Genomic DNA, 26,392 nt, shown 5'->3' on the forward strand with positions numbered 1-26,392 from the left:
ACCTATAAAAATTATTAAAAATAATTTTTCAGTAAAACATAATGACCAAAATACCCCCTAAAACTTTCAAAGGTATTTTGATCATTTTATTTTATTGAAAATATATTTTTTATATTTTTCGCTAGTACGAGTTTGATAGAAAAATGGACATCAATTTGGTGTCAAAATAGTTCATAAAAAAAATTAAAAATAAAATAATGTAGAAACCGGATATTGTGATTGGGGCAATCCTAACCCTCCATTCAAAATGGACGGTTGGATAATGAGAAATATAAAAGTTTTATGCTATATGAGAAGCATGAAAAGCTTGCCCATCATAAAAAAAATGTATTATTTCTTGAACTTGAATTTTGTTTTCCATGTCCATGCATCTTGATCGAGATGTTAAGTTACATGAATTTTCTTTGTCAAAATAGCCTTTTCCGATGGAGTTATGATGTGCACCTTAATTCTACGCTTTAATTATGATGTGTACCTTAATTCTACACTTTAAGGTGTAAACCTTAGATAAGCGTTTTCCGAAGTTAAATTTCCTTCTAGTACAAATTGGGGAATAAGAATGATAAACATGCAAGCCGATCCTTCAAAGTTAAAATCTAGCCCATGGAAATACCCCAAAGGTCCAGGCAAATTCCAATCCATTCTCAGTATTCAAGAAAGCATCAACAAATACACAGCTAGTACTGGCAAACGTTTTCCCGAGTCATTTTATATATTAAAAGCACAGCCCTGCATTCATGGCCCCAAGCATCACGCAAATTAATCAGGCCCGCATGCGAGGACTACTCCCTATCTACAAATAACATAAAAATAAACAAACAAGCCCTCAATACATCCATGAGTATTATCAAACCATCATTCCTCTATGTACAACACTGTACAACATAACTAGAGCTTAGGAGGTCTGACAGAGCATATGACATTAAAGCATTCACACCATAGAAGCTTCTAAATGCGACTCTCTCTCTAAAGTTGAAAGCATCATAATTATCTCCACTCTATAAGTTTGAAGTGTCAGCAATCCACTATAAGTTTGAAGTGTCAGCAAATTGAAATCTAAGATTCCAAGACTATACCCTCTTCATAAGAACCACAATTATCACAGCAAAAGCCAGCATGAAGGCGTATTCTATGGTTTTGTTAAAGAAGACACCTGAACTGTCATTTGAGTCCTTAGACCCAATGCCCAGGAAACTGTGAAAAAACTCGGATATTGTGCTCATCAACTCCATTGCCTTCAGCCTTGCATTGTCAAAAAGTCCCTTTAGACTCTCTCCCCAGTTTCCAAAAGGCTTATCACCATCTTCTCTAAAGAGCTCTTCAGTCCCCAGGTTTTCAGCCATCTCAATGGGAGAAGCACCTGAGAAAAAGACAATATAGATATACAGGGCAAACCCAAAAAAAAGGTTACTTATGTCCAAATAAAGGTTTATTGTCAGTTTTTTAACCCATAAAAATGTTGAGGATAAATTAAGCTCTGGTTCTGTTTGGATGAAAATTGACCAATGTATTAACCCATGATAAAAAAGCATCAGTTGAAAGTAATTCTTACCCCTCTGCTGATGTGCCTGGCAGAACTCCACAACCTTCTCATTTTTCAACACAGCTTCCCAAACTGATTTATCAGTTGCTAGCGAGGTAACAATGTTCTACATGAAAGTAATAAGAGAATGTTACGAACTACATTTTTCTTTTTTCTTATCACAGAGAATGTTGGGAACTCAGGAACAAAAAGGAAGAGTTATGAAAATATAATCTCATGAATTCCTTCATATGTGTCATGCATTGTGCATGCAGAAACCATCAGGGACAAATTAGTTCCGAAATAATAAAAAAAAACCGTGATTTCAGAGAAGAGGGAGTTGATGAGGCCTGGGGCTACAAGACCTGCATTTCTTTGCCTACAATCTATTCTAAGCCAAAAAATAAAGCTCAGAAAAATGTATGTCAGAGGAGAGGACCCAAAGCAAGTGGGCCAAAACTAGTAAGGGGAAGGAGATTGTAAATATCATACTGGATGTTTCATCTTGGAACGGACTTAAATTCACAATTGCTGCTATGGCCCCATTGGTGGAAGTGTTGAGAATGGTGGATGGGGAAAAGGAACCACCCATGGGCCATATCTATACGGCAATGAAGATGCCCAGAGAGGAGATAAAGAATAAATTTAACAATGAAGAAAAATATGCCCCATTCTTGAAAATAGTGGATGACAAGTGCGATAGACAGTTAGTGAGGCCCTTGCATCTTGCAGGGTGTTTTCTTAACCCTCCATACTTCTATGCTGACCCACAAGTGCAGACTCAGAATGGCTTCATGGAAGCGATTAATGAGTGCACCATGAAACTCACAAAAGACCCAGATGTACAATATAAGAGTCTCAACTGATCCACAAAAGTATAGGCTATCTATAGGGTCACTTGGCTCAGAATTGGCAGTTAGGCAAAGGGCAAAGATTCCTGCAGGTAAGTTTTAATAATTTAATTCTTAGAAGTATTCTCTAAGTTCAAGTTTTCTCTGAGTGCTAAGTCCTGTTCTCTTCCTTTTTTTTTTCTATTATCTAGCTTCATAGTGGGCAAATCATGGTGGATCAGCCCATGACCTACAGCAGATGGCTACTTACATTCTTAATTTGACTTATTACATGGAGAGATATAAAATTGACCCCATTGTGCCGAATAACATGGATGATACTAGTGAGTAGGTGGTAGATAATGACGATGATGAAGAAGTCTTCCCTGGAGAGGAATTAACCTGGATCCAAGTTCATGATGCTGCAGGTTTACCCCAAAGCCCTTCACGAGCCACTAGATCACAAATAAGAGGGAGGAGGACCACGAGAATATTAGATGAGGAATAGGCAGATTCAGAAGAGACCCATGAAGATGTGCAGTACTTGGAATAAGGGGATGCCTCTGGTGACGGCAGCATGGCGCCATCATCAAATTCAGATACATCTGGTGGTGGAAGGGCCGTGATATAGCTAGCAATGATGATTGACGAAATTCAGTTTCCTTCATGAATTATAAGTTCATTGTCAATGTTTTAAAAAACGGTACACCTAGTCAGACTGGACCAAAAATACACCCGTCTAGACCCAGGCGGCCCTACACAGGCAGATGTAGGCGCTCAGGCGAGTGGCGCCCAGGGCAGATGTACCTGGGCAGGCGCCCAGGGCGGATGTACCTGGGCGGGCGCCTAGGCGGGCTAGGTGTTTCTCATTTTTTTAAAACTACAGGGCATCTGAGGTTTTGGGCGCCCGCCTTGGCACTGGGCGCCCAGCAGGCCGCCTAGTGTTTTTTGAAACCTTGTTCATTGTGCTTGTTTGAAACATTTGATGCTTTTTCTTCAGATTTTAAACTTTAATATTTTTATCATTTTAAGGAACATTGGATGCATGTTTGGTTTTCTTTTTCTTTTTCTTTCTTGTTAAAAAATTAGGTATTTTAACTCATATCCGGGGGGTTTACCAAACACTGAAAAAATATGACATTTCGGCTCCCATGTCTCTCGGCACCTGCCCCCATGTCTCAGGGCTAGGCAGGCACCTAGCCAGCCTAGTCCCCTCATCGTCTAGGCACTGCCTAGCGACTTCTTCAACATTGAGCAGAACTTTAAACTTAAAGATCCAGTTTCTCTTAAAATTTCAGCAGTCCTTACCATATAATATTTTACAAATAGTTGCCATATTTGAACAAGAAGAGAGACACAGGAGGGCATAAGGAATCCAAAAGATCGATGGTATGATCATAAAGATAATCATCATCCACTCAATACCATAGATCAGACAGCAATGGAGGGGGAATGGTAGATACAACTGAATTAACAACATGTTACATGGGATCCCTCTCCATCCAATCCAACCCTGATGACCCTCAAGATCGTAATATTACCATGAACACATGGATCAAAGTACACTTTCCTAAAACTTTCCTGCTTGCTCTTAAGAAACCAATCATGGGCCAAACTGTGAAGAATGGTAACTTCTGCTCAACTACAACCCAGTTTCAAACCATAAAGATTACCTGAATGTGTTAATTACAAGTTGCCATAGTGAATCTGAAATGGGAAAAAACTAAATATATAGCAAGGTGCATTTGAGGCTTGAAATCTAATCAGGATTTAAAACAGAGATAATGCAATAATCTACATTGTATTCTCACTATATGCTAACAAAAGCATTGGAAGGAGTATTTTGAAGTTACACAATGACATGAGCACAATAGCCCCACAAGGCTGCATCATCAATCTTGGATTACACTCCATTTTCCATTTTCAATACAATAAAAAAGAATTCATTGCCATTTATAAAAAAGTCATCGCTTTTTTTTCAGTTTTTCAGTAGCAAACCTTATTGAAGTTTAGTATGACATGCCAAATGCAGCAATAAATCCCACTGCCCCATGCTATCTTTAGTCATATGTATATGGAAAAAGATTTGGTCCACCCAGGGCAGATCGCTACAGTATTTTCCCTAACTCAAAACCACAGTTAAGGGAGCCCTTGGACCACAAAAGTTAGTCATACACCCAACAAATCCAAGTGCCCAAGCCCAAACTATTAATAATAATAATAATAAACATTCAAAAAAATAATGATAATAATAATACACCCATAGAAGTGAAACACCAGCCCCAACAGTGAACACAAAATGGTCCATTGCGACAACTAGATCTAAATTTTAGAGAACTCAATTTAAACTATTCATTTTCTTTTTCTTTTTAATTTAACTATTCATCTACTAATGATGATGCGATTTACAAAATTTGGGCTCAACAAAGCCCCAAGACTTTGACCTACAACCATTTTAGAACACCTTAAATGGAGGGCCATCCACTGCATTTTTCTCCCCTTAAAAAAACCATTGTATACGGTATTTTGCTGTTCTTTCACGATCTTGCTCTTTGAATCCAATCGTGCATGAAAATTTGGACCTAAACATGTCTCTTAGGATCTCAAAAACTATGTATGGCGAACACTATAACAGTCCACCATAGGGTGGATCACATCTTTCCAATGGATTTTTGAGGTGCGCCTTAATTCTACATTTTAAGGTTGCAACCTTATATAAACTTTTTCACCTTATATAAAGATTTTCCATATATATATATCTATATATATATATATATATATATATATATATATATATATAGGTTTGATTAACACCTCACGAAATCCTATAGGCTACATTTAGAAAGTGGTGTGAACTGTCAAAATTATTTTAGTTGCTTATTTCTTTATTCCATGGCTATAATTGAATAAGGGCATTTTTGTCATCGTAAAAGGTATTGATGTTTTTACTAAAAGAAAAGGATTAACCATAGATTAAAGGGAAAAGTTTATATAGAGCCGAGGCTCTAAACAATCAAATTAGAGCCTACCTCAAAAATTTCACTAGAAGAGGTTGTTTTGATGCCTAAATATCCTCAAATTGATCATCTCGACATCAAGATGCATGGACATGAGAAAAAAAAATGAATTTCAAGTTTTGGAAATAGTGTATTTTGTAACGCATTTTTGGACCATCAATTTTCAAGTTTTCATAGATATGTCGATCTACACTGTTTTTGAAATTTTAAACTTTATAAATAAATATGAAATTATATTTTAAGGCGATCACAAAGATTTCCAGTATTGAAATCACATTTCTCGACACTATTTGAAGGTAGGCATGTGACTGGATCACCAAAAAATATATAAAACTATTTAAAGAGATTACCCAATGACAATTATAGATATCATGTGAAATGTCACAAAAAATTCATAAATTCGCAATGACTGACCTGTGGCCAAAACTTTCAAATCAGTCAGCAGAAGGATGACATGAATTACTAATCAAAAATTTCTCGAAACTAGGTCCAGGAAATTGATGAAACTGCATAATCACCATATGATCTTCGAGAAAGATGGACAGGAGATCCACTAGCTGGGGCAACCCAAGTTAAATGAATCTTACACATGGCACACTTCACACATGAGCAAGAAAACCCAGAAAATTGAAAAAATTTATCCGATCTTCACAATAAATTATCATTAGATCTTCCAAAACAACACTTTTTTTCTTTGGGCCAGATGCCGAAACAACTCTAACCACAAACAGAAATAGGCCTACGCAACATGCCCATTTGGTGTTCACATAACTCCCTACAAATGCCAATGACTGAAAAAAAAAAAAAAAAAAAAAGCCTTTTAAGCAATTCAAACATGAAATAACTTCTTTAAAGCATCACACAACCCTAAAAGTCCTATTAGCTAAAGGAGACCAAAAACCGATGTCATATTCGCTTCGAAATCTTCTTTGGTTTACTCAGAAAAACGAAGCAATTTGGTGCTTCAGCCGGTTCGGGGGAAGATATATAGCCGGGGGCATTTCTGTAGGTTCTCTCACGTTCTATGAATAAACATCAAAGACTGCAAAAAGCCCAAAGCCAAGAACTAGATCTAGTTTGCCACTCTCTGTCTCTAGCTCTATGTGGCTCACTCCTGGAGGAGAGAAAAACCCTCACTTCAAAGCTCCTTCTCATCCTCCTCTGTCTCGTCCGCATCTTCCTCCTCTTCTCCTCAAACCCCAACCCAATCCAATCCCAAAACTCCCAAACCCTAACCTGCAACCCCAATTCCTCCCTTTGATTGCCAAAAATATCCCCCATCTTTGCGGATATTTGCAAACACAATCAAGAGATTAAAAGTACCCTTTCCTATATTCTCTCACTGATCTTGGAATTCCTCAAAGTCCCATGGAAATATACTGATATTGCATAAGGTTAAGCCATTTAGGAAGCCTGATTTACCTGAGAAATCAGGAAATTTTGTCTGGGATGGGGGGCAAAATGGGCACTGTGGTGGACTTGGGGGTAAATGTGGACATGGCGGCCTGCTACAGCTGTGAGCTTTAGGGTTTTGACTTTAGAATCAGTGGCTGAGAATTTGCAAAGATTGTGCAATGGGGTTTGGTTGGATAGAGTTGGTTCTCAGGTCATCATTTTCTCTGCTGCTGCCATTGACCGGCTTGCAAATATGATTTTTTTAGTATTGTAAATATCTCATTTTAGAAGGTTTATCTCTCTCTCTCTCTCTCTCTCTCTCTCTCTCTCTCTCTCTCGCTATATATATATATATATATATATATATATATATATATATATATATATATATAGTTCTCCTTCTCTCTTGTTTTATTGTTAATTTAAAAAAAAGCATTTCTTTGCTTTGGCCGAATCGACCCGAAACCGACCGAAGCAGTAGCACCAGACTTCGCTTCGCTTCAATCTAAGCCTAAAATTCGAAGACTTCGGCCTCTTCGGCCGAAGCTAAGAAGAATCTGACAACACTGCCAAAAACCCTTTTACAAGGTGACAAAAAACATAAACAGATGAAACTTGGTTTCATGCATGACTTTGACAACATGTCATATACACCCTTTGTGAATAACATCAATTTGCTTAGTAATGACAATACAAGTCTCTTTAAAAGAGACCCACACCCAAAAAATAAACTAATTTCATTTTCTTATAAAAAAATAAAGTCAACTTCCTCCATGCTAGCATATTTAGCTGTTGTGCCTTTAATGATTGATGAAAAAGTACATAAATATGATTAGTTAATACAGATACCGCAAAAATCTCTATTGCACCATTCTATAAAGGAAAAATATAAATACAATTAGTTAATGCAGAAAAGCTACAACAAAAAACTCTATTGCACTATTCTGTAAAGGAAACAAAATGGTGAAAAGTCAAAATAGAAACCTGAACGTCAGAATTTTCTTTGAGCAAGGAAAATGCCTGCATAACATTACTCTGCATTGAAGGGAATGCAACTGCATTCTGACTAGTCACACATGCTTTAGTCTCTGAATCTTCCAGGTTAAAAGGCATTGATGAGTTCACTCCATGCATGAAATCAGAAGAGACCTCGGAACTTACTGTAGTGGAAGTTGAAAGATAAGCCCTGCACACATCCACGAATATGCAACTATTTCAGGAAGAAAGTGGAGAAAAAGACATTCAAGCACCACACATTTATCACGAATAATAAGAAAAATAGAACAGAATATTAAAACATTGTTAAATTTACAAGAAACAAAAGAAACCCCAAAAAAAAGTCATTCCAAGTCTTTTTCTTATATAAGTCACATACTACGTTCAGTGTCTAAACTTCTACCTAAAACTTACTCTAGGTTTAAGCATTGTTCGAAAAAGCGGACCGCCCAGTGCCTAGGCGGTCCAGAAGGCTTGGGCACATCACACAAGCCTAGGCGGCCAAACTGGACGGTGGTCGGCCGCCTAAGCGATACAGAACCCGCCTAAGCAACCACCCAGGGCCTACGCCCCGCCCAGAGGAGGAAAATTTTTTTTTTTCGTTTTTTCCAAGATATAAAAGTTTAGAAATATGGGTTTTAGGTTCATTTGAAACCTAAACCCCTAAGAAACCCTTTTAGAGAGAAAGAAACCTCCAAAAAACTAGATTTCATTACATCGAATCATCAAAGTGTCTCTCAAAGTTTGGAATTCGAGCAACCAAAGTGAGAGCAACTTTTAGATTGCTTGTTTTCTTTTGAGATGTCTTCTTCAGGAGTTAGTTGAAGTGGAGATCCGGGTTGGAAATATGGATACAACCCGAATCCAAATGACAAACATTGAGTTCGATGGAATTTTTATGAAAAAAATACAAAAGGAGGCATAAACTGGTTTAAGAAACATTTGCCGGTATTAAAGGGGGATGTTGGCTCTTGTAAAAATGTTTCTGAAGCTATCAGAGAGGAGATTAAGCAATTTATAAGTTATGCAAAACAAAAACAAGAAGAAAATTCTTGTCACAGATCTATTTCTGCTACTCCTAGAAAAAATAATCCGGGTTGGAAGTATAGGTACAACCCAAAACCAAATGATAAAACAAAGGAGGACGAGCGTTATTAAAGGGGATGTTGCCCCTTGGAAGTACAGGTACAAACCATACCAAATTCTTACCTTATATATGTATATTTTGTAAAACAGAAGAGGACGAGCGTTATTGTGTTGAGTTATGAGTGTTAACTTATACTGTATATTTTCTAAATTTCTGTTGTGTTGAGTGTTGACTTTTATATCCTACCTACATTTGTATGGTTTTACAGTTTACTGTTTTAACAATATGGATTATCAAAATTCTCTTCTCAACGTTTATCTGTTTTTTTTTTCAACTTGGAATATGGTATTATATTGGTAATAATTTGGTATGGTTTTTATTTTTTTTCAAATTTCAACTGGCATCCGCCCAGGTTCTGGGCGCCTGCCTAGGAGCTAGGCGGCCTGGACCCCTCGGCCGCCTAGGACCTGCCTAGCGCTTTTTGATACACTAGGTTTAAGGAAAATAATTGCAGTATAAGGTAAGACATACATATTTCATTGTTTTTACTTCACTACATTCTTTCTACAATTTTTTGAGTTCAGGCTACATAATTTTCTTTCCATTCTAAACACTTCTTAATTAATAGTATTTGGTTGCAAACATGAACTAACATTTGACCAATGATATATACATACAATGATACATCAAGAGGCATTCTAGGGAACCTATGGATTGAGTATGTAATGGAACCAGAAAACATCCAAAACTTTAGATTATAATCCTTTGTAATCAAAGTCTTCACTCAGCTATATTAATTTATATGTAAGATGACTGCAGCCTGAATTGGAAGTGTGCTCTGACCATGAGAGGAATGCCTCAATTGACCTGCATCTCTAATCCCTTGTCATTATATCCATTCTGTAGTGAAAATTATATCAAGTGCACATGCGTGCCAGCACATGCATGAGCATGTAGAAAGGAACAGGGGGGGGGGGAGCTAGCTAAAAGCATCAAATGGTGAGACTATGCCATGAAAAAGCTACAAATGCAACTCAAACATTTTTTTACCTCTTTTAACATCCAACAGAAAACTCAGTTTAGTGTTCATGCAGTAAGGGTCAATGTAAACTAGGGGAATTATCACACGTAAATTTTCTAGAAAAATATGAGTGAAAAAAAAGTTATTCCTGAAAATGGAATGTGTTAGTGATCCCAATCAGGTTTAGCCAAAAAGTTCACCTCTACAAGCTTCCAGTGAGTACCTCACTTTACCTCACTTTGTCAAGTGGGCATATCAGCTTCCTTGGCCAAATCGAACCAAAGAACAAAAAAGGGTCATTTATTTAGAGTAATTTATAGAGAAAAAGGAGTTGAAAAGGTAACATCATCCGAGGATCATTTGAATAGGACAATCCTTAACAGTGTTGAATAACAAGAATTTGGGTTGGGACTCAAAAGGGCCCCAAGCCCAACTCTATCAGAGACACGGATGAGTCCAAAAAGAAATTAAAATATTGGGACCCAACCAGACTCAGGCGGTTTCCAAATGTGCAGTTTCAGGCTTGGTAAGGTGCCGAGACCAAGTCACTCAGGCCAGTTCAAGTGGAATCGCCCGAGTTTTCTAACAATGATTCTCAACATAGAAGAAGGCAAACCAATCAGCTCCTCATAGCTGCAAGCATGCCACAGCCACTGTCCAGAGGGCAGAAATTTCTTTTTGAAACTAGTAAGGTATGAAATAGAATAATGTGAAGGAAAGTGATTAGGTCATTAGCCATTTCACCCATTGAAATCAATCTTATCAATGAAAACTAAAAGTTGCATTGTCCCATCTCTAGTCCTATAGAAGTATTTATGGGATCTCACTGATCCGAGTTGTGTTGAAGTCCAAGCAAATGTCAGAACACCACTGTGTGCATGGTTAGAAGCAGTGTTTAAAAAATCGCTGATCCGGATCGAAATCGCCCGATCCGGATCAAGAATCACCTAGAGCGATCCGGATCCCGAAATTATCGGGCTCCGTGAGAACTAGGGTTTTTTTATAATAAAAGGTACGTAGTGTAAGCCCCAGAACCCATCACACGCCACATGCGTTGTGGAACGTCCACCCTCAGTACACAACCTACCGTAACTGTCAAAAGCTGTTAGCTTTTCCACATAGTCAACAACCAACCGAGAATGAGATAAAAGTCCTGGCTTTTATATGACCCTTTTACCCTCCCATTGTGAGATGTGAGACAATTCCCATCTTTTTAACTTGCAAGGAGCCATTAATTGATGAGCATCTAAAAGCCAGCATATTGTTTAATGAGACGCTAAATTTAATGAGCATCTCAAAACAACACCTAAAAAATTTAATGAGCATCTCAAAACAGCATCTAAATATGATCATTAATTAACATGCTCATTAGCAGTTAATTAATGAGCATCTAAAACAGCATATTGTTTAGCATATCATGTTTCCAAATTAGTATGTCATATTCAATGAGCCTCATCAACATATTTTTTTAATTAAATGAATTGCTGCCATATAAAAGTTTTAGCTATTTATTAGTAAAATGGTTTTTTTGATAAATTTTATTTCTATATGTATTTTTATGTTTTTGTAACTATTGTGCATGTTGTCGTTAGGCATTGTTCTTTGAATTTTGATACATTTATTTTCACTTTTTTGGATAAAATTTATTTGAATTTTTTAATATCATAACATTAGAATTTATTGGGGCTTTTATTTTTATTTTTAATCATATGATATTGAAGCATTTTCTAATAATTTTTTAATCATGCTTACTATAATATTATAATTAATAATTATATGTTGATAATCAAACTTGTATTTTTATTTATTGCTTTATTTATATTATAAATTATATAATGTATTATTCTTCTTATAGTTGTAAATAAATTTTTTAAGTTAGATGATATTATAAGACATTTTAGATTTGTTCTTATTTGTTTAGTACAATAATTATAAAATATAAACCAACAATTTCAATTGTATTATATAATATTATAGTTAGTTCGGTTGTGATAGTTTTGGATGAGTAAAGTGAATTAATAAATATTTAATACTTTGATATGATTCTAATTTCACTTTATATGGGAAATTATTATTTTTTATAATATTATAATACTATACAACAATTAATAATTATATTGACATTCAGACAAAAAAACGTATCAGTATTCACCTATTTTTGCAAAGTAATTAAAGTAAATAATGCATCACTCCTAATTACGTTTAGAAACTATTTTTAGAGACTTATACTTCATCCATGATAATTCTATGCTTCACCTTTTGTGTGATGTAAATTTAATGACTAACAGCAGTTCATACAGAGAAAGTACATCTCAATATTCACATAGAACATCTCAATATTTACATATTGATGCAAAAAAATGGAAGTTATTAATGGAGTACCCCCATTTCTTATTGGATTATTAAAAAACAACATTTATAATGAATTTTAATAATTGTTTTAGACTTTTTTAAGGCTGAATCCAACCAATTCGCCCGATTCCCAATTCAAATCGCCGATTCACCGATCCGGATGGGTTTTTTGGGAGCCTGATCCGGGGCACCAATCTATTTTTTAAACCACTGGTTAGAAGTAAGAATCACATCAAACCCACCTAAGATAAATGCATACATTTTAAATTTCCATTTCTCTGAATCTATTGGTAAAAAAAACATTAGCTGAATTCACTGCATGGATGATCATATGTAAAGTTATTAAATAGGCAATAGCCACACTTTGAGGCCACAAGAATGTGAATCTATCGTTCTTTAAGAAAAACAAAATACTTTGATGATTTGATGATCTTGAACCTTACCAGGGCTTATATCTCAATGACCTATACAAGTTTTCTTAGGGCTGTATGTCTCTCATGATGTTATCAGGAGTCAATGATATCCTTTCATTTATTTTCTTAAATCAGAACTTTTAATTAAGGTTAAGGGTATGTTTGCTAGAACCTTGATATCCAAATATTTTAAGAGAATAGAGAATCTATTGTAATTTTAATTATATTACTTTATATACCCTGTTTGATGGAGTCAAATCATATCCTTTACTATTCAAATAACCCCCAAATATCTAAATCCCCAAGAATTCAAGTTGTAGTTGAATTTTGCAAGATTCAATTTCTCTGTCAAATTTTTTTGTCTCTCCCCCCCTCTTTCTCTCTCTCTACACAGATGAAAAAGCAGCTGCAAGAATGCAAGCCAACCTCTCACTCTCTAGAAAACCCAGCTTTGAACCCAAGCTGCTGCCCCCCTACTGGTTCTTGGGGCTCCCTCCACCTCTAAATTTCAGACCCATTAGAGTTCCTGCTCATCTTTCTCCTCCAAACACTTAAGCCATTTTTCTTGCTTCCGTACCTCAATCCCAAAAGTCCCCATTGCTCAACCCCCTTAAGATTTCCAAACCCCTTAAGCTTCGGTTGGCTGATTAAAAAGGGTATAAGCAAAAATAAGTGGGTTAAAAGGAATGTATTATTTTTTGCGGGGTGGTTGAAAAAGACGATACTTGAAAAGTGGAGGTCGTTGCAAAGAGAGTACATGGTGATCAAGCGAGCAGTAGAGACTAGGCGACGGAGGCCAGAGACTGTGAAGAGGGCGTGGGCCTGCCTTGCCTCCTTGAGACAGAGTGGCGGGTTGGGCAGAGAGAGAATTGGGCGGTAAAGAGATAGTCCATGGAATTTGAGTTGCAGGTCTTTTGGGAGTGCTGAATCGAGTTTGTTGATCCTGGTCTTGGAATATTGGCAAGTGCATTCGGGTTCTCTCTTATTTATCAGGCATTTTGGGTTCTTTCTATTACTGTCTTTTATTTTAAGTCCAATTGGTTTCTCTATAGTCTATGGTCTATACACTGTTTAGATTTTGGCTTCTATCTTACTTAGACATGTGGGTGCTTCTCACTCTTTCAGTTTATTCCATCCATGGTCTTGGAATAATCAGTACATTCATCTCTCCCTCTACACACACACACACATTCTGGGCAGTCTCCCTCTCATATTATTTAAGGCATTTAGGTCCCTCTGGATTAAAAATAAGAGAAACAATAACAAGCCCTGGCATTATTATGATAGTGATACAGTAAAGAGTAAAGAGAGAAAAACATTGCCAAGGAACCAAAGCTGCTGCCTGTGTTCCTTAGCAAGGCCCAATTAAGCAAGAGAAACTCCTTACGTTTTGGTCTAATCAGAAAAGATAAACCCTCCATTCCAGTCCAACACCTCAAAGGGACAAGAAATGGGGGGAGGCTTCCTCTTCTCTCAAAACCTGAAGATCACCAATTATGACAAAGCCGGCAAGCTATGGGACATAGTCGCATTATTTGAAAAAATGACTCATGCAATCACGGCTCTTCAATTCATTGCCATCACACAATATAATATCATGGAATGCATGTTATCAACATACATGAATAACGACCATGTCAAAGAAGTGTCCATGCCCATGAGAGATGCATACTCATGGACCTTAATGATCACAGGCTATACTAAGATCACCAATTGGGTATGGCTAAGAAGCTCTTTGAGATGGTCATAAGTCATGATATTCATATATATAAACTACAGATGGACAGCCAAGTGTGCACGGAATAACACACATCAGGATAATATAAAATCTAAATATATAGAAAGCAATGTAATGTCTTTTATTCAAATTACTGAAAATTTTAATATTCAAACCTGATCTCCAAATACAAATCTCAAACATAATTTCCTCAGATTCATACCTCTATGTAGCATTATATTAATTAGGCCACCCAGCAAATAACTAAATTTATGTGATCACTGTCAGCTACACCAAATATGAACATGTTGTACAATGTCAAATATTGGTATAGGAGCTGTAGGTCATATTTATCTTTTAGGTCTTATTCACTTATATGTATTTGTGAATATCTCCAGGACCAACTCTATCAATTCCACACTACATTATGCAATGTATGGCTCATAGAATCCTATTCATTTTCCAACATCTTGGAAGGCCATTTTTCCGCTCCAGTGCACTCGTCAGAAGATGCTTGATCAAGCTTTAATCTTGACATCCCATATTCATAGGGAAAGTATTTTAATTAAAGACTGCTTCCAATCATAAAATGAGTCCAGGTTTCAAATTCTCAAAAAGGCTATTTAGCAAAGCTTCTTGCCATTCATCAAAGAAAGTCCAGATTCCAACTAATATCTATTATCTTTCCAAAACACAAATCTCCACTGCTATTATCATAAGAATCTCATGTAGACACACTCTCAAAAAAAAATCTCGATTAGAAATGTGGCACAACCTCACATGTGTGAGAAATTGCAATAGAAAGGTATGCCCCATCTCTTTTGAGCTGCTTTCTTTCACATTCTTTTTCTCTCAGGAGTGACCTATTCAAGCGAACTCATACATTATCAAGGCAATAGACAGTTATAGTACAGAATTATGGCAAGGATTCCAGTAACAAGGTCAAGACTTCCTTGCTCACATAATCAATGAACATGATACCGTTGAAGAGTTTTAGGGCTCTTAACTCTTCTGAATCTACTGGAAGATGGGAGGTTCAATTGAATTACATGGACCTACACAAAGAAGAGGAACTATTATGGTTCCAACGATCCAGAATCAAGCAGCTTTCTTTCTAAGTATACCCCTATTGTAGGGGACAGGTGTCAGACCGGTGCAATCACTCATATATTGTTAGGACAGCAATCTTTTGAGGATACCCTTACTGTAGATTCAGCCATCATCTCCTTCTTTCAGAACCTATTCTCCCCCCAACCTGGTCCTTTTTCCCACATGTCAAATCTTTCCTTTCTCTCTTTCATCCTAGATAGAGCGGGTTGGCTCCAAAGACCTTTAGAGCTTGATGAATCTCCAGGCGATCTCCGATCTCAAAAAGATATAGCACCGGGACTTGATGGTTTCTCGGTTATTATTTTTCCAAATTTTGAGACACTTTCCCCTGTTATCCTCACTTTTTTAGTGAATGCTATCACAGGGGCATCATTAGTAAACAGATGAATGCCACTTTCATCACTTTAGTCCCAAACTTTGAGGGATCAAATGATATTAAAGATTTCAGACTCGTTGGTCTCCTCGGTTCTTCATACTAATATTGTCTAAGGTCCAGACAACAAGACCTGTCCTGGAAGATATCATCTCTCTCAACCAAAGTGGTTTTGTCCACAGTCGCCAAAATTAAATGAGGAGAAGCAATCCACTCTAGACATTTGTCCAAAATACCTAGCCTAATTCTTAAATCGGATTGGTAAAAAGTTTAGGACCATATGTACTCGCCCATTCTTAATAAAATACTCTACATAATGAGCTATGACCTAAAAGGGAGAAAACGGATTTCTAGTTGTGTCACTTGAGCTTCTTTTTCCATCCTTATTAGTGACTCTCCGAAGGGCTGCTTCTCCACCACCAGAAGCGTTGACAAGGCCGATCCTATATCACTTTTCCTCTTTGTGAATGTTGGCAAGGTTTTAGTAGGTCACCCCCTAGACTCCACCATCGAGGTTTTCTCCCTAGCTTCAAATCTTAAGGAGTAGACAACATAATTTGCCATCTCCAATATGTGCATGGCACCCTTGTTTCTTGCGATGCCTCCAATGTTGAAGCTGATAGGCTTTGGCTCTTCCTCAGGCTGTTCAAACTAGCGCCTGGTATGAACTCAGCATGGCTAAATCAATGCTTATGGGTATTACTGTGCCTCCAGACCTTTTGTCTGTTTTAGTTTGGTTGCAAGATTGACAGTCTCTCAGCCAAGCATCTAGGCAACCTTTAAGAAACATCCATCCATTTAACTAGCACCGCACCCCAATCCAAGGATACAACCCATGGCCGGGTCCCTACGAAAAATACTATTAGTTACTGATTAATTCCATAAAAAAATTAATTATCAGCAAAAATCAAGATATATCTCTATAGCATGGTACTTATTACAAAATATTATCATAATAGAGGGAAAATTTATGAGTTGATTCCAGCTAAACAGGAAAAGCAAAGACATAGGAAAAGAATGATCAGCATAATCCAGAGATTTGCCTATCAAATCATCAATGAAATCCTTAACTACTAATCACGTAATGAGATCATTTGCTTCTGTACACTGAACAGGTATAAATAGAGTTCCACTAATGCCCTAAATTTTTGGGATGGTTACAAAGAGTAATTTAATTAGTCTCCTCGTTTGAGAGTCATGGCTACAAAGCAACACTTTTGGGATGTGGAGACTTCTCAAAAACAGGAAAAAGCAGAACTGTAAATTTAAATTCAAAAATAAGAAATTCATCAGGCAAAAGAAACGACTGAAAACAAAAAAATGACATTTTTTCTTCTTCATGTAGTTTTCAGGAAACATCATAAACATAAAAATTGGGAGAAAACGATGAATACTCGCATAACACAAGAATCCGATAAATCAAAACAATAAAAAAATTAAAAAAACTTAAATAAAGAAACAAATGAATCAATAACCAAATAAATAAGAAAAAGAAAGTACTTTTCAAAGGCATCCTTGAGATCAGAAGCCGCCTCTTCCACTTCCTTTTGAGTGGGCGCCGAACCAAAAACAACCCTAGGCAATGGATACTCTTCTTCAACTCCTGCAAATTCCCAGTCCTCAACCTCCCATGAAGATCTACCAAACCCCGTAGTCTCCGGCTTGTTCTGAGGTGTTAAAACCAGAGGATTCGATCTTCCATCTTCTGAAGCCGATGACAAACCGGTGGTCGATATTCTCGAAGCTTTCCTTGAAGAAGCAGCTGCTGCTTTTTCAGCAACAGGAACAACAGATGCTCCTCTGATACTTCCATTGAGACCAAAGCTTGCGAACTTGGACGCTGATCTAATGGCGCCTCCTCCCATCGTTGTTTCAGATGAAAAACCCTAGAAACACAGAAATGAACACCCACCCTTACCACTAGAAATGGAGAGTCTGGCGTGTCCAATTCTTATCCAAAACCAGAATGTGAAAAAGACACGGGGTATGGTATGTCCGGTTAAATATGAAAATGTACAACGGGATATGGTGGATATTTTTCCGGCCGAAATCTTTCGAGATCTTGGCAGGTTGACAGTAATAATGGGAAATCACAGCGGACATCTTACGCAGATCGTGAGAGGTTGGTATTAATAATGGTAAACGGTGTTTAAAATATAAAGAAATATGGCATTAAAATTGAATTTAATCTTATATTATATAAGGAAGAAGTTTATATAATAAGGTGTCAACCTTATATTGTACGACTATGGTGCACTTATATTGTACGACTATGGTGCACTTAAAAATACTAGTAGAAAAGATTGTTTTTATGCTTGAAAACCCTCAAATCGATCATCTCGACCTTCGGATTTATAGATATGAAAAAAAGGGATTTTTAGTATGAAAAATAATTCATCTTTTAACACTTTTTTTGAACTGTCCATTTTCAAGATTTTCAAATGTTTTATAAATATGCTTGATCGTCAACAATTTTGAAACTTTAAAATTCATAATTGGTGGCAACAAAAGATTTTTCATATCATCACAAAGCTTTGCAGCCCCAAAAATGCATTTTTAACACAGTTTTGATAAGGTTGACACCTTATACAAACCTCACCCTTTATCTAATAATAGTTATAAAACATAATCAAAATAAAAAATCAATTTGATAATAACATGTAGGAAAAAATGGTGGAAATAAATAATAATAATAATAATAATAAAGGTGTGGCTTGTATAAAATGGTGGAAATAAAATTCATATGTGGTTTGTCCTAGCAAAGTAATGCACAAGTCCTAACTCTCTCATAAAATGCAATTTTGATGTCGAAAATTTTCAAGATGGTGTGAGAATCTATTTTCATCTCTAATTATAAAATTTAAACAAAAATATGGTGGAAATCAAATTAATATATAAGCATATGAAAATCTTGAAAATAGACAGTCTGAATAATATGTTGAAATATGTGCTACTTGTGAAGAGTCTCAGGTTTCTCCGAAAAGACTCAATGTCCATTTATTAATATACAGACTTACCTTTTAGAGACAAATTATAGATAACCAGAATATACATAAATCTCATATCCCTATAGTACACCCAAACTTACCATAAGTACAAGATATTGTATCAAACCTTCCTAAATATACATATTACACCTTCCATACTAACCTAATAGACAATATATACTTTCCTTTCACACTCCCCCTCAAACTTAAGATGCTATGAGAGTTTGAACACTAATTACATAAAAGAGTAGTTGGATCTTCAGGTACATTACATGACCAGTAGAAGTAGTGGTTACCATGTTCAGATTGGTTGATCAACAAGCACAGAAAGCAAGAACTGATCAACAAGCCTAAAAAACAAGAGGCTCGAATAGAGCAGATACGACTAGCAACAAACCAGCAAGCCTCATGAACAGATGGCCTCAAGAACAGATGGTCACATCAGAGTAGGGGGAGATCCAACAGTTCAGAGTGTCGAAACACGATTCGGCATAAAGACAGATCAGAGACTCAAAAGACGACTTGGCAGAGAGACAGATCAAAGAGTAGAAATACGACTCAGCAGATAGTCAAAACACAACTCGATAGAAGTTACACCGACTGGGTGAGCAACAGACTCGTCTTGAAAATCAGCGACAATGCTTCAGGGATGAGGAATGGACATAACTAAGATGAACTCTGGCTCTGATACCATGTGAAGAGTATCAGGTTTCTCTGAAGAGACTCAGTATCTATTAATCGTATAAATATACAGACTTGCCTTTTATAGACAAATTACAGATAACCAGAATAGAAATAAATATCAGATTCCTATACTATACTCAAACTTTTTATAAATACAAGATATTGTATCTAACCTTCCCAAATATACAAATTACAATATACACCTTCCATATTAACCTGACAGACAATATATAGTTTATGATTGAGATCTTTATTTTTTCCATATTCATACATCTCAATATCAAGATAATCAATTAGCTATTATTCCAACATCAAAACAACTTTTTTCAAGGGATTTTTAAGTGTACTTTAATTCTACATTTTAAGATGCCAACCTTGTATGAGCTTTTTCGAACAAAACATTGAAATTCGAGATTATTTGTTTTGACTTAAGAAAAGTATATTAGCTTTTTGTAGTTCATGAGAGATTATTTGTTTTAACTTAAAAAAAGAATAGGAACTTTCTGTAGATCAGAATGATAGTAATATTTTATGACAAAATTTGAGCTAACTTGGTAAAAAGTAAGAGATAAATTAAAGAATTTCAATTTCAAGTTCAAAAAACCCCCAACACACGAATATTTGATTTCTTCTATTTTGGTTTTGGATCTAACAAATTTATATAGGGATGGTTGAGAAGGATCCAAGACTAGCATTTTGAATCAAATTTGAGATAATTTGATCGAGAAATTTGAGAGAGATTGCAAGATTTATTTTTATTTTTAGAAAATCTAGCCCAAAGGCAAATTTTTTTTACCAAAAGCATGCTTTTGAGGACAAGATCAATTGATTTTGGTCCAATTGCTCGAAATGGGGCTTGGATATGAATTAAATGTCATTAAAAAAGTTAAAAGAAAATCTTTATCTTTATGTTTAGGTGAAAAATTTAAAACATGGGCACCTAGACCAACTCGCTCGAGTCTAGATGAGACTTGGACTGCGTCCTGCTAGGTCCAAGCCGACGCAGCTACTCGCAAGTCCGCTCAATGAGTTTTAAAACACTAATAGGATGATTATGATATGATATCATTTGTACCTAAAACATTATTTTAGCAAAATTTAAATCCTTCAATATTAATAACTGGTGACTGAGAATATGGCATGCAATGGGCCGGGCTTGCCCAAGCCCAGCCCGGGCCACTCCTTATAGTGCCAACCCAGCCTAGCCAGATGGTTTGCCTTGCCTGAGCCCTTGGGCAAGATTTTATATCCCAGCCCTAATGCTGAATTGAAAGGACCCAACCACGCCAACAGGCCATTGCTAATCCTAAGTGGGGTTTGAAGCCACTTCTTTTCTACTATGGAATAGTAGTATTTTAGTATGAGTAATAGTTGTGATAAAGATGCAAGATATGCTAGCATTTAGACCACGTGGCTCAGGTTTGGGTCCAAAACTTAGACCCGAACACTATAAGGGTCCGGATTCGGGTCCAGTTGAACCCGACCATACCCGATCTGTACTTGTAAACTGTTAGAGATAAAATACTTTACTTTAAGCCCTATTCATTTGGGTGTAGTAAGGATCGTATATAATTAGAACTAGTAGTCATCTTTATTTATTAAATGACAAATCACACGATTTGAAATCTAATAGCAGGCGATTGTGACCTTGTTGTCAATAATAAGGGTATATGATAGTAAAAAAAAGGTGCAAAAAAAAAATCTCATAGTGAGGGTGACAATGGACCCGAGACCTAACAGGTACGGCTATGGGTCCAATTTTTGGACTCGACGAATCGTGCCCAGGTCCAAAACCTGGACTCGAATCTATTTGGGTCAGGTTCCGGGTCCAGCCGGACCCGACTCATACCCAACCCATTACCACCCATAAGTGGAGTGTGTAATTGGTAATCACATAAGCAAGTTAGTGAGCTGTGCTCACACAACATTGGGAAAAATGTGTCGGGTAATGTAGTAAATTCACAGGTTCCTATAAAGCTTGGTGGGCTTCCACTATTATTCTTAAAGAATATTTTAGAAATTGTACAAGTTCCAAAACCAGTTGAAATACCTATAACAATACGTGGTAGCCTCATGTCAGCCAGTGCTGGTTTAATACAACCGGCCGACCACTAACAGGATTGGCCATTTTTGGCAGAGAGCTGGCTGATTCAAAAGAGGGAGTCAGCCAATTCCAAATATATGCAGGGAACCAGATCAGGTGGAACAATTTCCAATCCGAATAAGGTGATTCCAATCTGCATCAGAGATTTTCAAAACCTTGGCGTCGACAATCATACATGTCGGATGACTGTAGTCCCATTGTATACTCTCTTGGTAAAGAAATCGTGAAATGATCGGGTAACATTCTTTTTTCTTATGCTGGTCCAAAAGGTGTTCAAGCAACCAATTATGCTGAACTGAATACTCTACCGTGTGGGGTGAAAATCTTCCTTGATAGGAATCTTCGTAATAACTGTTGGATAGAAGGGGATTCCTTAATTGTGATTAAATGGTGTAATAGAGAGCAGAAAATTCTCTGGGAGTTACGCTCTATATAGTGCAGGTTATGGATTTGGTAGATTCATTCACAGTTTCCTTCACCCATGTTTATCGTGAAGCAAATCATGCGGCCGATGCTTTAGCTAAGGGTCGTATGTCCTTACCTTCTCTTGTTATTTCTAATGATGTAATTTTCTTTTCTTAGTTATCAATAAAAGTTAAGAAATCGTGAAACGATCACTTTGAAGGCATTAAGAGACTCTTTTGTTTGATCGTTAGTAAAAATAGGGAAAACGAATACTAACGAGGGCCCAAACATGCACAAATTTTGACTTCTTTGCCTCGTTTGAAGGCCAGACTGATATAAACAGTCTCGCACTCTCAAAACTCAAGTAGGGAACATTACACCTAGCTCGTCAATTAAATCCCTAACTGATTGTGTCTGAGGAATCTCTATTTGTGTAGTACGCTTGGACACATGCTAACACGCAAGACATACAACATACCAACATAGGATTGGACCATAAATAATAAAGTACAAGTATCCATGCCCTCGGTGGGCATGAATTGGGTTAGGCAGTCACATAACAAATACATTTTCTGTTTTTTACTGTATGTGGTAATAAATACATGGCAATCTTTCTATGCTTCCCTTACAACGTAGAACTTATATACTTCCACTTGTCCAACCGTCCATTTTGAATGGATGTCCAAGATTGCCCCAATCACAATATCATGTTTCTACACTATTTTATTTTTAAATTTTTTTATATAAAACATTTTGAAACCAAATTTTGGGCGTCAACTCCTCTATTAAACTCGCACATGTAAAAAATATAAAAAACATATCTCTAATAAAATAAAATAACCAAAATACCCCAAAAAGTTTCAATGTTATTTTGGTCATTATATTTTATCGAAAAATTATTTTAAATATTTTTTTGTAGAAGCACTCCAATGAGAAGATGACACATACCAAATTTCATATTCGTACAATATGTATAAAAAAATTAAATATAAAATACTCTGACACGTCAGATCTAAGACCAAATGGTGAGTGGCTCGCTTGTTAAAATACTCTGACGCTATGTTGTAGGGCAAGAATAGAAACCTTTCACTAAATACATTACCCAACAGTTGACATTTTCTTGAAATTACCTAGATAGTTTTAGATGGGAGGCATTTCCGAAAATAGATCTTAACCATACATCACCCAAAAAGTGTTATATTTTTCTTATGATCTCATAGCAAAAGATGGATGTCTGAGCTTATACCTGTGCAAAATATGTTGAGTTTGATGCTATTGTTACTCAAATATTCTTGCTTTCGTTAAGTGATGTCACCGAAAAGCTTCTTAAGATACTAGCTCAGTTGATACACCAGTTTGAGAGGCCAAATGAATTTTTTTCATAAATTATAAGTATAGAGCCGGTCAAGCCTATACTCCAGATTATCTCAGCACACCAGCTCTGCGACAGTTATCTTCCCGATATGGATGCCATAGTTGATTCTTCTTACTGCTTTTGGAATAGAATGAAAAGTAGGAAAATGTGTTTTGAGTGATGAAGAGATACAGAAATAAAAAAGCAAGCCCAAATAGTGGCCCAAATTGATTGCAACAAAGTGCAATAGGATTGAACACCCTCAACTAATTTGCCACGGACCTCTACAATGCACTATAGGGTTGACTGGCAAGGCAATGTTTGAGTCTTTCACAGATGACTGAAAGATCACTCCCAAAGTGGTAGTGTATATTTGAGCCCTGGGAGGAATCAATAGCTTGACCCCTTTGTTCATTTATTATACATGGCTCAAACATACACAATCATCCTATTCCAGCTTGACAAAATACAGGATCCGACAAGTCTTAGCATTACCCCTGACATAGTGCCATGAGCATTAAAATTCCCTTATGACAAGGTTTTATAAGGGAATTCTGCCTTCTTTTTTTTATTTCTTTTGATTGATCCTTGCTGCTTGCCTACAATTGGCATGGACCCCAAAAACAAGGCTCTTTTCAAGGGAAGCTTTCTTCAAGAGGTTCCTTCTCAAGGGTAAGGCCCTTTCCTGACTCATTTCATATGGGTTGCTTGTTGGAAGGATCTCAAGGGCATTCCCTGTGTCAATGGGGTGCGACACTTTGCCAACAGTTGCAGCCAAGCAAACCATCCTATCTTTGGAATGGTGTTTCATACTATTGGAACCCTAACTTTCCCAGAAACGAGATTCCTTGAGACCGATAAGTAGCATTTTGAGCCTGTTTTATCCGAGGGCAGATTACGATAATTTACCAATCCTCAATTAATAAGCCCAAAATATTTATTTGATTTTAGATGAGGAATAGAAGGGAATCCGTCAAAAAGATTTGGACCCCCTTTTAAGCCCCAAAAAAAACAGTTATATCAATTTTAGAGAGGGGAGGAAAATGATGTGGACCCTTTGTAGGCCTAAAAAATATTAATTAATCTTAGAGGACCTTTGTAGGCCTTAAAAATTAAATTAACTTTATAGAGAGGTGGATATGATATTTATAAAAAGTTATTTTGGACTATTTCTTGATTCGTGCATGGCATCTTTGCCAAGGGGTCATGGCCCTTTGTAAGCCTAAAAAATGAAACAGCTTTATTGAGGGGTAGGAAGGTATTTATAAAAAGAAATTTGGACTATTTCTCGATTTGTGCGTGTCATCCTTGCGCAAGAGATGACAGGGCCATGCTAATCTTCTCTGTATCGTTTCAATTTTATTGAATGTCTCCAAAAAGACACTAAGATCTTCCAGGAAAAACACTATACAGTGATACATTTTATTCGAAACCTTAGATGTGGGACTAAAAATTGTTCCAGTGGACAACATGAACTTTATTCTCTCGCCACCTATGGGATCACCACTTTGATCACGACCCAGAAATAAAGAGAGTGTATATTGTGCTCCTCCTGGGAGTATGGTATACATTTATTCCATCAGGCAAAAAGTTTACTTAGGAGATTTTTTATGATTAGAAATTTTGGTATCAATCTAATTATAACAAGATGATTCTTTTCAAAGAAAAAAAAAAGAAAAAGATATTGAGTCTTGAACATATCGATCAGTCCCTTCGATTAGCAAGTCATGGACTATCAATAAATCGGCTTACTATAAAATCGGACAGAAATCGTTTTTATTTTAAAGAGTCCGATGAAAAAATCGGGTAAAACAATACGGATCGGCACAAATACTTTATGTAAAGATATCGCCAATATATCGGACTAGGGTCAAAAAATCGAAGTCAAAAAATCGGATAAGTTAAAATGTTACAAATTTTAAAATTCTAAAACATAAAAAATATGTCAAAGGCATCAATAACTAATCCATCCATAAATTTTTTACTAGACTAATATAATTAAGCCAATTAATTTAGATGTCTCGTGACTCTCATCCAATTATCCAATATTAAATACAAAATTAACCAAAAATATTCAAACTTAAGCATAAAGCATGGTAGAGTCAAAAAAAAAGTTATAAGTTTGGGAAGGTGTAATCCCCAAGTCATGTAGTCATGCATCATGATCATCATCATTTGGAGATGTATCCTCATTTTTTGCTTCTTCATAAATATCTTCTGCCAATGAACCAAGTTGTTCAAGATTAATTGCATTATAATCTCGAATTTCATTTTCACGCGATGCGGCCATCATCTTCGAGTTCACTCGTATGTAAACCAAGTCGGTTAATATAGTTGGTGTAAATCTATTTATTTTTTTGGTTTGAGTCTCAAAAGCACTCCAAATTCTTTCGCACGCTGATGAGCTATATGGTTGGCTCAAAATCCGAATGACAACCATTTGAACAAGCGGAATGCTTTCTCCACATACTTCTCACCAAACTCCTACATAATGAGAAATTTTTAGCCACATACTCAAGATACAGTTAAAAGTGAGATAAAAATTATTTTTTTAAAATACTGAAAAATATATAGTACAAGAAGATACAAAGAACTAATAATCAAGAAGATACTTACGAGGATGACCTATTGACAATAATTACAATGCAACACCAATCCCGCGTATGGTATTTCAACAACTCAAAAAAGAATACAGTTTATGTTCTACCTGAATCATTGAATTTAAAATCAAGGTAAAACCAGCATTCACTTCAAGATTATCAAGTTTAACAAACCCACCATACATTAAAGTTGAATTAAAAAATACGGTCCCTTTCGCCTCTTTTTAAACATCTTCACTAATTCAAGATACTTAGATTCATTGCCATCACAATTTTTCTTTAGTGCTTCCATTGCACTTTTCATTGCTTTATATAAATATCCCATGGTTGACCCCTCACTATCACCCAAAAGTTTATTTAAGAGCGACGCCCTTAACAATTAAATTAAGGCACCTCAAGATGTATAGACATAAGAAAAATGGATT

General features: G+C 36.3%; 1 protein-coding gene and 1 pseudogene across 1 annotated transcript; both read right to left on the bottom strand.

The window, feature by feature from the left end:
* Window positions 1-681: 681 nt before the first annotated feature.
* Window positions 682-17,753, bottom strand: LOC18440997 (Uncharacterized conserved protein (UCP012943)). Its single transcript, XM_006851127.4, has 4 exons — window positions 17,334-17,753; window positions 7,749-7,950; window positions 1,553-1,649; window positions 682-1,360 (listed from the first exon to the last, which is right to left on the bottom strand). Exons 1-4 carry the CDS (start codon window positions 17,696-17,698, stop codon window positions 1,071-1,073), a joined length of 954 nt encoding a protein of 317 aa, XP_006851190.1. The 5' UTR covers window positions 17,699-17,753; the 3' UTR covers window positions 682-1,070.
* A 6,884-nt stretch (window positions 17,754-24,637) lies between these two features.
* On the bottom strand, window positions 24,638-24,749 carry LOC148783234 (U6 spliceosomal RNA; annotated as a pseudogene).
* Window positions 24,750-26,392: the final 1,643 nt, after the last annotated feature.

Source organism: Amborella trichopoda, chromosome 2, assembly GCF_054954075.1.
Source record: "Amborella trichopoda isolate Santa Cruz 75 chromosome 2, AtrichopodaSantaCruz75HAP2 v2.0, whole genome shotgun sequence".
NCBI lineage: Eukaryota > Viridiplantae > Streptophyta > Magnoliopsida > Amborellales > Amborellaceae > Amborella > Amborella trichopoda.